The following is a 13,079-nucleotide window of genomic DNA, read 5'->3' as shown; positions in this document are numbered from 1 at the left end:
AGAAAGACTTTCAGGCATAGCTGCTTCCTCCGAAACAGTCTTCACCCCCTGCAGATATGCCATAACATCTTCAACATAGGTTAAATCAAAGGAAACTATGACTATGTGCACAGGGTCCTGGGTTTGTACTACTGTGATCTGAGCCAGCCCAGTCATCATTCACCTCCAGTAAATAAGCAACTGAAACCTTGAAGAAAACAAGTAGAAGGGGCAGCACCATTCTCATGCATCCATTTTGGCCAGGCATCTTCCAGGAGAAGGAGACTTCCTTTGCCTGTGATAGCAAGAAACCAGCCTGGGTAGGCACAATGCTGTGCAGCAGGGAACCTGAGTTTTGGGCAGGGGGAACAGGGGCCTTGAGGAGAGCACATATTCTCATCCTGGGAAAACACACAGCAGAAGCAGTACAGTTTGGCAGACCTTTATCACAGCCAAAGGGACAAAGGGGGCTGCAAATCCCAGGCTGGCCAAGTACAGGTCTAGCTGGCCAGGAGACAGGGCGAGAAGACTCTTCTAGGTCCCATCTGGATTTCGACTTCTGTGAATCTGCTAAAAGGAGAAGGACCAATCTGCCATACGGGAAGGGAAGTCTTTCTGAGACTGTGCTTGGTCTTTATCACAGTCATTAACTCTGTGGGCATAATGGTATAGAAAAAGCACCTTTACAACACAGTTGTGGGGTACAATTCACAGATGTGAGACGTTAACCACTTAAATATTTGGAAACTCTCCCTGGAATTCACTCCCTTTTCACTGACTGTTAGCCCCTACTGGTAGTTTCTGATTAATAAAGGTACAGAAGGAGATTCAGAAACAAGGCAAGAAGCATCGCAGGAAAAATATGGCAAAGTACACACTTAAGCCAATAAAGCCGCCCTTTATTTTAACTGTAAGTACCCATGCAGCACAGAATGCTCATCACATTTGATAATTGTTTTGGTTAGTAATGACAATAGATTCACTTGGATTTATTAGACACAGCATGCTTTATTTAATGCCAATCTCCGGAAATGTACTAATGCCTGCTGACGGTGCTCTCACATTGTCTCTCCCCAAACAAGAAATGAGGTCATTGTGATTCATGTAATAATGTGATATACATTTTTGTGGCAATTTGTAAGTTTTCAAAACTCCTAAACAGGAGCATCTGTGTGGTTTTGTTTTTCCCCCTGCTCTGCAACTACAATTTCCCAAGTGGAAGAAATAATTTAGAAAATCCAGGAGAAATTGTCACTTTCCAGAGCTCACTTCTGCTTTTTCTTTTTTTCTCTTTATTTTTTTTTCCTCTTGACTGAAGTGGAAGACCATACACAGCTTGTTTCTGTACAGAGTGCTGCCCTTCTCTGGCAGGAAGGGAATCTTCTTTAATTAAAAGTGACATTCCAGAAAGTTTGCAATTTAGAAAGGATCAAGGTGCAAAGAGAACAGCCTGAGGAAATGCTTTTGCAAAGAGGGCAGGGATTGGTGGTAATTAAAATGAAGCAAAAGAAATAGGTATAGTAACTACTATTTTTTTTTTCTTCTAAGCTTGGACTGGGAAAAGGTAGAAAACGCCCTCTGTTTACAAGAAAAACATAGAAACAAGATTGATCCTTAGGCATAAAATTAGATACTACGTCTGGATAACATGAATTACTAAATACAGAGGAGGGAGCAGTTCAGGTACCACCTCGAATATCTAAATTAAAATCTTATCTACCTCTAGCTGTAGGAACAGCAGTGTGCAGCTCACAAAGGACATTCCTGGAAGGACTGCCAGGCAGAGCCATGTTTTGGCATGCAGAGTGCAGACGCGTGGCTAAGATGGCTCCACTGCAGAGAAGGGCTGAGGTTTCCTCCGCCAGCCCCTTGGCTGAGTGTGACCGGCACCCAAGTCCCCACCATCACATCAAGGTGGCCCAGGTGAGCCAAAGAGACAGGTGGGGGCATAAGACAAGGAACTGCTACCATTTGCTGTGGCCAAACCACCAGGGTCCTTTGGTCTGGTACTTGCAATGCGTGCCAGCGAAGAGCAGCGTAGCACAGCGAGCAAGCCCTTGCGGGGTCATTCAGCAGCAGCTTCTGCAATTCCTTCCTGAGGGCCTTCAGAGGATGTTTTTGCACACATTAGTGATAAATAGCACTTACCCATTTCTGAAGGCTTCTCTTCTTCCAAGCCAAATAAAAATTCATATTTGGCCTTGGCAACAGTCTGGGCGTGAGCTGATACATCATTATCCCACACAAGTGCTTCTGCCTGCAGAGTCAAAATAAACAAAGCTTATTTATCTTTTAGCAAAAAAAAAAATGGCAGCAGGAACACGAAATCCATTCAGGTGGGCTGTCAGGAAGGATTTTCAAAGTGCTAACTGTTCACTTATCTCTATTAGCATCACACCGTTACCACCGCTAAGATCAAGAACAGCAGACCTGAGCGAACTCACACTGCCTTTGAAGGGCTCATCTCTGAGTCTTTGAACCCAAACATTTCAGTATCAGGCAATGATCGATAGAGCAGCCAACACCGCGCCCCTTTAGCAGTCTTAGGCACTGCAAGGCCAGCAGCATTGGCTAACCATATCAGTTACACCACGTAAGACTGAAAGTGCCTAGGCCATAGCACAGAATCACAGAATATTTGGAGTTGGAAAGGATCCACACGGGTCATCCAGGCCAACACCTGGATCTGCACAGGACCGTCAAAAAATCAGATATGTCTGACAACATTGTCCAAACATTTCTTGAATCCAAATATCAGTATCAGAAACAGTAAATTCAAGCAAGGATGTCACAAAACTGGGACCTATGGGGAAAAAAAAAATTGGAAAGGATGTTTTTTTTTGAGAAGAGACTGGGGTGAAGAAAGGGAGTAGATAGGACTACAACATGGAGGGTCAGAAATGTGAAAAAGGATAATAAGGCAAGCAAATACATGGCCAGTGATGTTTTACAATCCCTGTCCTCCCTGTCCTCAGGGTCCCAGGCCTGTGCCTGACCACCACCACCTAAATCAGGATGACAATCCATCCTGTTTTTATGATCCCACCACACAAGTGAGACCTGCTTGTGCAGTCATGAGGAGGCTCAGGGTGGTCCTCCTGGCTACCAGGGGAGCACCTGGGAGGACGGATGGACAGGCAGATAAAGCATCTTGGTGTCACGCGGGCCTGGTGCCACCAGCACATACCCGCTGCCTCCTACTCATACGAAGCAATTTGAAAGAAAAAGGTCCAGTTTCTCAGAGGAAAGAGAGGCTGCACGACTAACATGAAAATTACTTTTCTGCACAGGTGAGGACAAATCAAATCTCCACGATGAAGTATACACCAGCAATAAAGTGTAGTGCAAATACTGTCTGCAGTCAGCTTTAAGTTGCTATCCAGCTGGGCAAGACAGAGCCTGTAATTCTTCTGTCTGAAGTGACAGATGAAATAAATCATTAACTCTATAAATTCTTCGGTGACCTTTGTATTCACATCCTATGTCTTAGGCAGCCAGGCAGCCAGTTCTTACAGCTTATCAAGTCATTTCATGGTTCACGCTGGCAAAAGCCCTAGCTTACAAAAATACTTTAAAAAAAAAAAAAAAAAGTCAGATGGAACATTCTGCCCCCCAGGACAATAATAACTTTCATGCACTTCCAACAAATACCTTAGAGTAAGCGTCAGCTACAAACAGAAATTCAAAGTACAGGAGACATAATTCACAGCAACACACGGTCAAGGCTCTTTAATCAGAGATGGATGGAATCACAAATCTATACGTTCCCCCAAGGCCAGCTCTACAACAATTACATTTTCTTCTAAGACCACACTGACAAATAACCATCTTGCCCCGTGCCCTAGAACTGCTCCAGGCTTTCCTGGACTTTTTTCCCTATTACTTCTCCCACACCTCTGTGTTGAACCAGTTCTGCAGAATTGAGTCCAGCTCACATGTGTAATAACTGAGCAGTCATACATGAGGTTCTTGGATGTACTTATCATTCACTGGCCTAACTATCCATTACTAGGGCTCCAATAGCTACTTTGATGGACCTCCTAACTCTAGTTGGCCAAATACTTCAGGAAAAGCATGGAGAAATAGAGCAAAGACTTTCTAGCACAAAGACGAATTATATCATGACCATGATGATGTGTTCATTCACAGGATATGGGGCAGGAAGAACTGGGAAAGGAACGGGTACACACAGAGCACGCAGAAGAAGATTCAGTCTGAGATAACCTGGTCAAAAGCAGCTTATGGAGCCAGATGAAAATTCAGCCTACGCAGTTGATGCAATGGGATGCGATGGCTAAACTTCTGGCTGGTGCCAAATCCCACCTACACATGAATGAAATAGTAAATAAAATGCACAGAGCAGTCCAGTTCCTCAACAATCAGAAATTTCTGATCTACACACCTCTGAGATACAGCATCTCGATCCCTCAGCACTGCTCTTCAAGACTTAACAGACATCTGCTGCACTAAGCTTCCTTGTCAGCAAACACATTTTCCAAATGCCTGTGTTTGCCTATACCTTATCATGAAGCATTGAAAAAGATTTCAGTTCACAACACCCTCTGCACCACCCAGTAACAGGATGAAATGAACGATCTTTCAGTTTACAGGGCAGCATTTATCAGTTTGGTGCCTAGGCAAGGACTGCAAGACCTTCATCCTGGCACCTGAAAGAGACAACTTTATTTTCAGAAGTGCTCAGCGCTGCTGATGAGAATTCCATATAGTGGCTGGTGTATGGAAACAACTGAGCCTGACATTTATCTAGGCAGTCAGAGCAATGTAAGGATGTATAAAGGTAAAGCAGTTCACAGCCTCCAGATCCAGGCTTGAGGATAAGGTCATGGTATTTCATCCAAACAAAAAATATTAAAAACAAAAAGAGAGGGGGAGGGAGAGAATGTGAATGCTGTGAGGCATGAACTGATTTTAAGACCATTGCTTTACTGTGGTCCTTCCTTAGAGACAGAGGGAAGAAGAGTTAGAAAACAGAGAGAAAAAATTTGCTCTCCTTTTCTTATCTCAATCTGCCACTCGCCCAAATCTTGCTGAAGTTGTAATGCCCCTGAAACTGGGAGCTCAGAGGAGGGCTGGGCAAACATTCCCGGAGCTTTCCAGGCTGCATTAGCAAGGATTAAAAGAAAGCAAGATTGGAAAGGATAACGAAAAAACCTCCTGCTTAAGCCTTCTCCCTCAGCTCAAGAGCAAAGAAATCTGCATCCGGGCCATCTCATTTCATAATTGCTTCCCTCAGAGGGCTTTAACCACCACTTTTGATGCGTCTGGTGTTTGTCACCACCAGAGAGGGTGACGGTCACTCAGAGCATCAATCCCCTTAAATCAGCCCAGTTGTACATTCATTTCTCATGAGCCACATGCACACCGTTTTTCAGTCCGATTAAGCTCTGGGCAGAGTGGCAGTAAGCACCAGCCCATTTGTTCACCCCTCTTGCAGCCGTTTCTGCCTCCTGGATCATGTTTGACCAAGCCTGCTCCTCTGGGTCTCGGATCTTGGTTGGGAGTTGGGGAGCCTGCATTTGCCTCTTGGGAGAATTTCATTTAATGTTCGTGAGTCTGCGTTTGCTTGCATGTGCCATCCTCACCCCTCAGACCTCCTAGCACCACACTGGACCTTGCTGTTGATCCTGCACAAGGCGTTGGCATGAGCCAGCAGAGGTCCCACCTCGCCAGTGTTTCATCCTTTCCCTGAGGCACCTCCTTTTTTTCATCCTTTCCCTGAGGAGATTGCTTAGGAAGTGCCCACAGCACTTGTGTTTTAAGGCTATCACGGTAAGCAAAGCTGCTGAATGCATGTTTCAGCACCAAAGTGAGCAGCAGTAGGATGTTCAGACCTCAGGGGTCCTGCTCCTCCGGCGTAAGCTGCCACATCCAGATAAGTCAGGCGGCTGTGAATCACACGCAGCATCTCTGCCCAGCTCTGCTGCCTGAATGCTAACCGGAGCAGCAGGTCAGTAGCTGCAAGGAAAAACCATTGCCACAGTCTGTCCCTGAAAGGTGGCTTGATCCAGACTCAAAGCAAGAGCTGTTTGCCAGCTTTCCTGAAGCGCAACGTCTCTCGCTGGGTGAATTTGATTTCAGTTCCAGTTATGAGCTCCCCTCAAACTGCCCCAGATATTTAGATGGTATGGCTGAGTCATTAAAACCTGAAGGAAATGCTTCTCCTTTCTCCACGGAAAGAAAGCACCAAAGCATCGTCTTTTGAATTTAACTGAGGTTCCGGCCAGGACCTTTTGGGGACAGACTGTTTTCTTCTTGGGGACTTTTTTTTTTTTTTTCCCATTACATACCTACATTCCACACAGCATTAACTGAGGAACACCAAAGTCTGGTTCTCTCCCTGCCTTTTGGAGATGAACTGATAGGAGAGTTGGGCTCCATCTCCGTGGCTCTCAGCAGCAGGAAACAACATTGTCCACAGCTGCTGACACCAGAAACGGGCCAGTCTGAGCAAAAAGAGATGGTGTGAACCCATGACACTTGAAGCATTCACACTTACGGTTGTGTTCTGTCTGAAAATGCCTAACAAGGGGGAAGTGTTCAAAGGAGCAGATAATTAACTGAAAAAAAAATCAGCCTGGAGTCCCTTAGACCTTCTGACAGGACAGATGTTGTGAGACAGACCACGGTGACTCCATGCAGGAGACTTGATAACACGGTGCTCGGGAAAGAGCAGAACGGGATGGGTGCTCAAGCCTGAGCCTTCAGGAGCAGACAAAATGCTGGACAGCAGGAACCCTGGCATGTCTAAAACACATCAGCAGGAAGGTGTCTAAGGACCTGAGGGAACGGCATGGAGCTGGGACAGGGGAGGGTCAGGCTGGGTGTTAGGGAAAGGTTCTGCACCCAGAAGTGGTCGGGCACTGGCACAGGCTCCCCGGGGCAGCGCTCACGGCACTGAGCCTGCCGGAGTTCAAGGAGCATTTGAACAACGCTCTGAGGCATATGGCCTGATTTTTTGGGTGGTGCTTTGTATAGCCAGGAGTTCAAACCGATGATTCTTGAGGGTCCCTTCCAATCCAGGATATGCTGTGTTTCTGTGACCTCTCATGAAGGGCTGTGAGCCAGGACAGGGAAGTGAAATTGCCCTTGGGGGGACCACTGCAACCTTTCTTAATAAAACACTGCCACCCTACCCCCAGAAAAAAATTGTTAATCTAATTCTTCTAGGCTTACAGAAGGACCCGGAAGGAACTGGGTAGTTGGCACAGGGGTTTCCACAGCTAAGTCACACCACGAGGGAGCCTTGGGGGAGCCCTGTTTTTGCCCTCTCATAGCTTCACATCTCCTCCTTCCAGAGCTGACCACCTTCCCCTCGGCTGCACAGCTGGTGGGAACTAAGTATATTAGAAGTCAGCTGTGGAAGACTTCACAGACACACTCAGACCATTTCTAACTCCAGGACTGTCCTATCCTCACTTCTTCATCAGCATCCCTTGCAGCAAGAAGCCAAATGCCTCTCAGAAGCCTATCATACTCCCTGACCTGGTGAGTTTTAGCTCTCAGGAGGAGCTTAGGTATCTACCTTGATGTTCTCTTCCACAGCCCAGAAGCTTCCTCAGAGACTAGCTGAAACACAGTAACTGGTAAAGGAGCTAGCTTCAAAAAACATATGAAAAAACACGTAAGGGAGAGGCAAGAATGATGGACGGAAGGTTTCCAGAGATCTGCAGCCTTCTCCAGCAAGTTGCCAGAAGAGCAAATGGGAGAACATCTGAGCCAGGCTGCCGTGCTGTGGTCAGTTCTTCATGGAGACATGCAGCGAGAGCTTTGCCTCTGCTGTCGTGGATGGACAAGCCTCCCAAGGGCCTGGTACCATTAATGGTCAGCCCTTGTTTTTAAGCAGGGTTATCATTCCTGTGTGGGCGTGAACTTAGCAAGTCTTCATGCTTTTGACAGGTTGTGCTAATTGTTCTGAAAAGACTATTTCTGCTGAGCTTTTCTTAAGTCCCTTTCCTAAGTAACAGGATGAAATGGGGAAAGACGGAGTTAAAATAAACTTGCTAGCTGGTGAAAGCCAATGCAATGACAGCAGAGAGAGCTGAGAGAGTGCTGGTGCTCACAAAAAGACCGCTAAGAAGGTTTGTAGTTTTTATTTTTGTATGACCTCGAACACCATGTTCGTGTTTTCCTCACACACCCTCCCACATGCTAATATACATGTTCGCAATTTTTAAATTAAAGCATTAGTAAATAGATTAAGACTGAAAAGAACAGGAGTTTTGCATGGCTAAACCTCACCTGGGGCTGCTGAAGTCAATGCTAGCAAAGGTTCTGGAAGAAAAGAAAACTCAGCTTACGGTTTAAACTAATTTCTAACTATCAGGAGTTACAGGGAGATATCTGCAAAGAGACAGGAGGTAGGGGAGGAAGGAAAGGACTGGTGTGAGGGCACTCCCTACAACCATTCTCCAGCAGAAAAGCTTGAATTATACAAAGGGATAACAGATGCAGCTTTCCAACTAAAGGAAAGAGATGGCTGAGAGATATATAGCAGAGATGCATGCAGGCACAAGGGGTCTGGAAAAGCCTGTGAGAAGTGACCCACTACCTCTTTTAATACAACAGCCAGAGGACATCAGAAGAAGGTATTAGGAGTCAGCATCAGACCAAGCAGAAGGAGATGGTTCCCCATACAGTCTGTAGTCAAACCAGAGAGCTCCCTGCAAAGCAATGTCATGGAAACCAGAAGCCTACAGGAGCTGAAAAGGAAGGCAAACAATCTCAAGGGGTACAAATCCTCCACGCAGGTAGAAAACACGTCCACCTCACGATACTCCACACTGAGCTCCTCCCAGGCACCTGCGGACATCCATGACCAGCTACAGGCTGCTGGGCTGACCTGACCGTGGGTCTAACCCAGAAGAGCCATCTGCTCTTACCTGCTTACCAGGCTTTGGCATCTCCCTGCACGAGGCAGCCCTTGGGCTCTGCAGCCAGGCAGGCGGCTCCACTCCTCCGTCCCCACCGCAGGGCTCTCCGTGGCACACGCCCTGCACCCTCACTCGCCCCAGGAATTTGCCAAAAGGAACTGGGGCTCTGCAGGCTTTTCATCGCGCTCGGGACGCTGACGAATTTGTTTACCAGGAACAGCCTCCTGGGAAGCGTTCAGGACGAAGAGAGCAGAACTAACAGGGCGCAGATACTATCGAGGCTATTCTCTGTCCTCAAAGGCACACTTCACAAAAGTTCAGTGTCTGATGAGAGGCTCAATTCAGAAACTAGGCACAAGAGTCTCCTCTCAGAAAAAGCCATGGGAAACGTGACTAAAAATGCATTCCTTACCAGCAGAATCAAACAGCTGCAGGTAAACTTTGTTTTCGGTCTGTTAGTCTTGTTCTACACCTGTACTTCAGTTTTTCTCCCCTTAAAGAAATGTTTGCTTTGTTGTTTGGTCGAAGCTGTCAGGAAGCAGTCAGCTGCTATACTGAATTAAATGCTTTTTATTATGCAAAGGCTGACACTGTCTGAGCTGTAACTGCGTGAATGTGTACAGCATTTTAATTCAAAGTCTTTATGATTACACTTTACCTTTAAAGGTCACTCAGCATTTTCTATTTGCCGAGTCAGTGATTTTTGATGTGTGCTGTATAGACCTCTAGATGTCTATGCATTATTTCTAAGGTAAGCACACAGATCAAGTCAAAGCAAGCCCATCAAGAGGTAGGCTGCAGCTCACTGCATGAAGAACCACCTGCTTAAATATAAAGCCCAGATAGAGTAAAAAGATCCAAAACATTAAAAGTCACAATACAAGTCTTTTTTCTTAGTTATCTCAGACAGCATTGGGATGGAGTCCTGATCTAAGAAAAATAGCACAAAGCCTGCATTTCTTTACTCAGAGAATTCAGCAGTGCATGTACTAGACATCTTGCATTTACTTTTTTTTGTCCAATCTGTTCCAAGTATATTTAGCAAACTGACAGACTGCTTCTGTTCAGCAGGTATTGCACTTCCATGATATTTAGGTATCTCAGAAGGCAGAACAATGTTTAGACAGCTACAGTTGCCCCACATGGATTTCAGCTCCACAGAAGCTAAAATCTGGTGCCTCAGGAGGCTACCAGAAGTTACATCTGTATCTTTAAGCAACTTACTTTTTTTTCAAAACCCAAGCCAACATCTGCTGAGACTTGAGAACTTGCAAAGCTCATCCCTTCCCACATGCTGTACATTCCCTATGTTGAGCTAAAAACACTGTTTTTATGGATGGATGTAAAGAAAGAGAAGAGTTATCAGGAGAGTTCATCTGCCTTTTCCAAATCAGCGTTACAAACATGGTTGGTCTAAGACAGTAGCTTGAAGTGACTATAGTATTCTTTGCACCTCAAGTTCAGGGAACGGAACAGTGAGGGGGGGAAAAAAAAAAAAAAGCACTCTGCACAAGAGCGACTGGAAGAACCTACATTTGCAAAGGTGTAAAAACCTGCATTTCCTCTGAGGCAAAGACAAGCTGTAGAGCTACAACACAGCAAAAGAGCATGCAAAGATGTGTATATATCTGCCTCTAACTTAGAAACAGCTCTTTGACCCTGCATGATTATTTCATATCACGTATTTACATTAATTTTACAATGTTCACCTCCATTATTCTTTCCAAACCTTACCTAGATTTAACAGAAGTTATTCAGGTCAGCAACCTGATTGAAGTTTGAGTTGATCTGTCCTCCCCTGGCGGAACTGAGGCAGAAGTTAGGAGTCACACCGACTAAATTTATGTAAGCCTCCTGCTGTGCAGATACTGGAGGACTGAAAAGATGTTTTTGCAAGAGCAGACTGTTTGCCTGCTAAGAAAGCGTGAGTTAGGGAGTGCCAGCACTGGCACCCTCAGGCAGCCGTGGCCCCATAGATGGCCAGGAGCCACCAGGCAGTTCCAACCATGGCAGGAAGGCAGAAGAGAAGACACCAGAAGTTATATATTCCCTGCAAGCAGCACAAAGTAGGCCAGCTGGCACACGTGTCCCACTGGTGGAGAAGCTAATACACACTTCTTCCTTTTTTTTGTTGTTTTGTTTTCATTAGGCCACGGAGACTCCACACACAACCAAGCTGATGAAAACCAGAACTCACTGGTGCTAGAATTTGTCGTCTTCTGAAGGAAGTTCCTTCCTGGTACCAGTTCTTCTATTAGGGCCGAAATGCAGCCATATCCCAGGCTAAGTGCATCTTGCCATTGCATTTGGCATTTGTCCAGCCTGGGAGATGTGGTTATGACCCCAGTGACACTTCCTGTTTGAAAACTGTTGTGAAATAATAATGAGTACAATTTGGAGATAAGCCACCTCTTCCACTGTGGCATTTCACGCTAAGAAAGGAAAGGATGCCACATTCATCACTTCCGCAAAAAGTGAGGTCTCGACTGTTTAATCTTTGCCATTTGAGTTGTTTCCTTAGTCCTCCCAAACTACTGTGTCACAGACTCAAGAAAATGCCTTCTTGCTCAGCCCTTTTACCTGGCATCAAAAAAAATTGCTGTGGTCACAACATGAAGCCCTTGGTAAGCGTGACAGCTACCGGTGTGCCTTGGCAGCCCAGCCTCAAAAACCCACCTCAGCCTGGTCTCCTCAGGCTAATGACACCGGTCGTGGCACCGACAATCTTTTTGTACAGTGCACAGTTAGGAAAGCAAGCCGTGGCAAACACTGTGCGTTTCCAGCAGCTGGAGCTGGTGGCTGAGGCACTTGCTGGAGGTGCAGAGCTCCTGCTCTGACAGACAGCTTGATCCTGTGCCCCGGCAGGTTTGTTTGCTTACAGCATCCAGGAAGTACAGTCAATTCAGGAGCAATTCAAGCTTCAAGGGCTAGATAATACCTGAGCTATTCTCACTCCTCATTCAACCCCATGGCAACCTAGCCTCACCCGGAATCAGCTTCACTCCACCCTGCTTTTACACCCCATCCACGACCCATCGTGCTTGCATGAGACACAGAGCACGAATACCCGGATGCATTAGCATCCCAGGGGCCTGTGGTCTCCGGCAGGAGCCGGCGTGACAGCAAGAAAAGTCCCAGAGCACGGAGGGGGCGTGCTCACAAAAAGCATCTGGAAACACACTGCAAGAGCATACTTCAAATGGTGTAATTCCTGAGAGGAACAGGACACTTAGGGCTGGTCTGAAAGTGTCGGGCAGGCACTTACCACTGGGCTGAAATAGCTTTTTCATCCCACAGAAACATGCTATTTCAACGCCCCCGCCCAGCTTCATCTCAGCGCAAACGGGAAAAAAGGACTGGAAATAACCTCTGCTACCACGGGTGTCGGAGCATAGAAATCCCCTCAGAAGGAGATTCAGACTCTGAAGACACAAATTGCTCAAGACGTGCCTCGGTCCACCTGTGTCCCTGCTGCTCCGCATGGTGACGGCCTGGAGGAACTCTCTGATCACAGATACCCCTCTCAGCTGAACCTCCAGAGGAAGGACCCCCAGTTGTACGTCCCCCTGGAACATGGCAGCCACCCAGGCCACCGAGCAGATCTGTGCAGGACAGCAAGACAGAGAAATCCCCCCTCTGCCAGGATTCAGGCGCAGCTTTCCACCAAGGTGACAAAGCAGCCCTTCACGGCAAAAGGAGGATGCATGTCACTGAGTCCCAAGACTTCTCCCACCTCTTCAAGCCAGGCCTGCAAGCCTGGTGCCAGCCAAGGCCGCCAGATGCTGCAGCCCCGAGATCCCAGCAGCCACATGCGTTTCACCAGCCGCAGAGCCGACATGGGGTGGGATGCTCTGGCTGCCTCAAACTTTGAGCCTTGGCAACAGCTCGTTGGTTTTGCACAACCTTGCCCTCAGAAGCATGACAAGATTGCTACCAGGTACCCCAGAAACCCATCTACTTGCACTCACCAGACACTGTCTCCTTCATCCCTACTTTTTGCTTCCTCCCCAAACCACTACATTGTGCTACCTCTAAACAACCTTCGAACCACCAGTGCAGGGCACAGCTTCCAGAAGAACCCAAGGCACTAGCTCGCTCAAGACCCTTGTAACTAAACAGAGGTACTCCATAAAGCAGCAAGTTGAGCAACTCAAAAAACCATACCCTGGCTCCCAGGCCTGTCAGCCCATGTCCCCACCGAGCAGACAT

At 46.8% G+C, this 13,079-nt stretch overlaps 1 protein-coding gene across 4 annotated transcripts in view; it reads right to left on the bottom strand.

Moving 5' to 3' along the window:
* PSD3 (pleckstrin and Sec7 domain containing 3) overlaps window positions 1-13,079 on the bottom strand; it is a 113,221-nt gene that overhangs the window by 93,930 nt on the left and 6,212 nt on the right. For 3 of the 4 annotated variants that reach the window (XM_040540103.1, XM_040540100.1, XM_040540102.1), the window contains exon 2: window positions 2,128-2,236. In XM_040540103.1, coding sequence (XP_040396037.1) covers window positions 2,128-2,131 — 4 coding nt within the window. In that variant the 5' untranslated portion in view covers window positions 2,132-2,236. Of the gene's footprint in view, window positions 1-2,127; window positions 2,237-8,879; window positions 9,079-13,079 lie in introns of those variants that run through there. The other variant, XM_040540101.1, reaches the window with a different exon arrangement.

The sequence above is a fragment of the Cygnus olor genome, chromosome Z (genome assembly GCF_009769625.2).
Source record: "Cygnus olor isolate bCygOlo1 chromosome Z, bCygOlo1.pri.v2, whole genome shotgun sequence".
Taxonomy (NCBI): domain Eukaryota; kingdom Metazoa; phylum Chordata; class Aves; order Anseriformes; family Anatidae; genus Cygnus; species Cygnus olor.
The sequence above is the reverse complement of the archived record's forward strand: the minus strand, read 5'-3'. Positions and strand labels throughout refer to the sequence as shown.